Source organism: Solea senegalensis, unplaced genomic scaffold, assembly GCF_019176455.1.
Source record: "Solea senegalensis isolate Sse05_10M unplaced genomic scaffold, IFAPA_SoseM_1 scf7180000016691, whole genome shotgun sequence".
Lineage (NCBI taxonomy): Eukaryota > Metazoa > Chordata > Actinopteri > Pleuronectiformes > Soleidae > Solea > Solea senegalensis.
In genome coordinates, this window is record NW_025321961.1 from 1097 (window position 1) to 5016 (window position 3920).

A 3920-nucleotide genomic window follows, 5' to 3' on the forward strand; every position below is an offset into this window, starting at 1 on the left:
CAGTAAAAGTCGCTCAGTAAAAAGTCCTTCAAAGTCCTTCAAAAGTTGTTCAGTAAAAGTCATTGAGTAAAAAGTCCCAGCAAAAGTCCTTTAGTAAAAGTCGCTCAAAAGCCAAAAAGTTCAGTAAAAGTTGTTCATTAAAAAGTCCAGTAAAAAGTAAAAGTCCTTCAGTAAAAGTCTTCAGTAAAAGTCCTTCAGTAAAAGTCAGTAAAAGTCATTCAAAAAGTGAGTAAAAGTCCTTCAGTAAAAAGTCCCCAGTAAAGCTCAGTAAAAGTCCTTCACAGTAAAAAGTCCTTCAGTAAAAGTAAAAGTCCTTCAGTAAAAAAAAAGTCCTTAGTAAAAGTCTTCAGTAAAAGTCAGTAAAAGTCTTCAGTAAAGTCCTTAAAAAGCAAAAGTCCTTCAGTAAAGTCTGTAAAAGTTCAGTAAAAGTCCAAAAAGTCCCAGTAAAAGTAAAGTCAGTAAAAGTCCTTCAGTAAAAAGTCCTTCAGTAAAAAGTCCTTCAGTAAAAGTCATTCAGTAAAAAGTCCTTCAGTAAAAGTCCAAAAAGTCCTTCAGCCCCAGGATTGGATCTGGCCTCTGGACTGTTGTGAAACTGAGGGTCCACCGTTTGTCCAGCTCTTGAAGATCTCAGGGTAATGAGCATCTGTGTGCTTTGGTTTGGTTTGGTTTGGAACGATCACTTCTGTTCTCACCAATGATGATCTGTAACAATTTCCAAATAATTTTATGGATAATTGTTTGAGATGATTATTTTCTTTCCCTCTTCTGTCTTCTTCACACTGTACACGTGTGTTTGATGCATGTCCTCTAATCTGTGTGTGTGTGTGTGTGTGAGCTCAGTGAAAACATGGCTGTCAGCTGGGCCACTTGAAACACTTGTGTAATAAAATCTCTGTCAGTTTACGTCTCTGATATCAAGGTCACATGATCACGTCTTTATTTCATTGTGAAACTGAAGTTTCTAAACCACTCACTCTCCCACATACACACACTCACTTGAAATCAGTGATTTTAGGTGGCGGGGACACAGGAGCTCTGCTGCCTCGTGTGGTCACTTTGTGTCACTGAGGTTAATCTGAACTATGCATTTAAAACAAGGAGGCAGCAGTGTGTGATGTTAAAATCACTGATTTTCTCTATGAGGTTTGACGTGGGAGACTGAGATAAAGACAAGGACATGCCCTTAAGAGACTAGGTTTTAAGTGGCTAAAATCTGAATCTTTTGTAAGATTAATGTAGATTAAAGATTAAATCTTAACGTAATATTCTAGATTAATGTGCTGTAGTTTTTTTTTTTCATCACTCTTTGTTAGAATGAATTAAGTTGTTTTGTCTGTTTGAAGACGTTTATATGAGACAAACACAGAAGGGCTTTTTTGGATTGTAATGTTAGTTTTGAGGGAAATGTCTGATTGTGCTTTGCTCTGCATGTTGCAGCTGATAACTGATCCACAGCTTCTGTCAACATGATTATTAATGATTGATTACTTTTGCTAGAGTGACGTCCGTCCACTGACTCTGTCCTCTGTCTCCAGGACAACGAGGAAGGAGGCGAGGTGGTGAACGGGACATCGGAGCCCAGCCCCTCTGCGTCTCCCGGGGCAACTCGTAAATCAAAGGTCAGTCAGGCCGCGACACTGCCGGCCAAAAGCCATCAGGACGCTCCGACGTCCCAGCTGGAGGGCTTCCTGCACCGCAAGCATGAGTGGGAGGGGCCTAACAAGAAGGCATCAAACAGGTGGGCGGTCTGTTTAAGAGAACAGCCATTCCCATGATCCTCTGCTGTTGTCGTGATTGTTTTCATTGTGACATGGTGTCTCTGCAGGTCATGGCACAACGTTTACTGTGTGATCAACCAGCAAGAGCTGGGATTCTACAAAGACCAGAAGAACGCGGCTCAGGGAATTCCCTACCACAGCGAGATCCCTGTCAGCCTGAAGGACGCCGTCTGCGAGGTGGCTCTGGATTACAAGAAGAAGAAACACGTCTTCAAACTCAAGTGAGACAAGGGTCATAATTTGTGATCATCTTTTATATAATCTGTGATCATCTTTGACACAATCTGTGATCATCTTTGACACAATTTGTGATCATTTTTCATATAATCTGTGATCATTTTTCATATAATCTGTGATCATCTTTGACATAATCTGTGATCATCTTTCATATAATCTTTGACATAATTTGTGATCATCTTTCAGATAATCTGTGATCATTTTTGATATAATCTGTGATCATCTTTGACATAATCTGTGATCATCTTTTATATAATCTTTGACATAATTTGTGATCATCGTTCATATAATATGTGATCATTTTTGATATAATCTGTAATCATCTTTTATATAATCTTTGATCATCTTTCATATAATCTGTGATCATTTTTGACATAATCTGTGATCATCTTTCATATAATCTGTGATAATCTTTTATTTTGATAATCTTGATAATCTTTCATGAGTGTCCAGAAAAGCACTATATAAGTATGATGTATTATTATTATTATAATAATCTTTGATAATCCTTGATAATACTTGATAATATCTGATAATCCTTGATAACCTTTGATATTCATTGATATTCTTTAATATTCTTTGATAATCTTTGATCTTGATAATCCTTGATATTCTTTGATATTCTTTGATATTCTTTGATATTCTTTGATATTCTTTGATAAATTTTGATTTAATCTTTGATCATTTTTTATAATCTTAATCCCCTCAGAATCACTGACGGGAATGAGTATCTCTTCCAAACCAAAGATGATGTGAGTAAAAAAAAACTTTATTTAAATCCTGTTTGCTGCTCAATGGATGAATGAATGAATGAATGAATGAATGATGTCTGGTCTGACTCCGCCCCCTCCACCTTCTCTTCTTTGTCCACAGGAGGAGATGAACTCGTGGATCTCAACCATCTCAGCCGCCGTGGCAGGTGAAAGGTCAGAGGTGATGCCCAGCAGCCACAGCACCCCCGCGACCGCCGCACGCGCTCAGACGCTGCCAGCCTCTGTCGCCTCGGCAACCGCTGAGTCCAGCCCAGGCAAGAGAGAAAAAGACAAGGAGAAGCGCTTTAGTCTGTTCAGCAAAAAGAAATAGATGCTCCTCCTTTCTCCTTCTCTCTTCCTTTTGCTCCCTTGATTCCTCCGGGTGCTGTTTGGGGCTCACTCCTCTCTACTGACTTGTCTGTAGGTCAAGTGCTTGATGAAGATGTTTTATGAATCTTAACAAAGAAGAATGTAGTCCATGTAATCAATGAATCATTTAACTGATTTAAGCTTAAATAACAAATAACAAAATGTCAACAACACTGAGAATAATTATTCTAGATGCTCGTCATAAAATCCTTAAACAGACACTTCCTCTTCCCAAAGCACACTCATGAAAGCATGGAAGTCTCGAAAGCCAAAACTCTCCCACTCTGTGCCTCAGACGCCTGGTCATTCCAGAAAACAAATAAACAACAACAACAACAATATCATCATCTTCATCTCTCTCACCGCCTGACTGTGTGTAAACAACTGCTCTGTCAGAGCTTTTGTAAGAAAAGAATCAGAGGAGAAATAAAACAAACAAACAAATAAATAAAAATAGGAAAGCATGAAGAAAAGTCAATAACCAATAACCACAGGTGTGTGTGGTGGCTGTATGCCACAAGAGAAAAGGGTGCGTGTGTAAAAGAGTGAGTGCATGTGAGGAGCGCATGTGTAAGGAGGAGTGCATGCATGTGGGAGTGGAGTGTACACGTGTGTGTGTGTGGAGTGAGCGCATGTGTGTGAGTGGGAGTGCATGCATGGAGTGAGTGCCATGTGTGGGTGTAAAAGAAGTGAGTGAGTGCATGCGTGTGTGTGAGTGAGTGCAAAAGGAGTGAGCGAAGTGCATGCGTGTGTGTGAGAGTGAGTGCTTGCTGTGTGTGTGTGT

At 39.5% G+C, this 3920-nt stretch overlaps 1 protein-coding gene across 1 annotated transcript; it reads left to right on the forward strand.

The window, feature by feature from the left end:
- Positions 1 to 1502: 1502 nt before the first annotated feature.
- LOC122763300 (spectrin beta chain, non-erythrocytic 1-like) lies at positions 1503 to 3099 on the forward strand (the record flags this gene model as incomplete). The annotated part of the gene is made up of 4 exons (XM_044018284.1): positions 1503 to 1738; positions 1826 to 1999; positions 2725 to 2767; positions 2889 to 3099. Coding segments are annotated over 4 exons (663 nt in total), but the record flags the coding sequence as incomplete, so codon positions are not given.
- Positions 3100 to 3920: the final 821 nt, after the last annotated feature.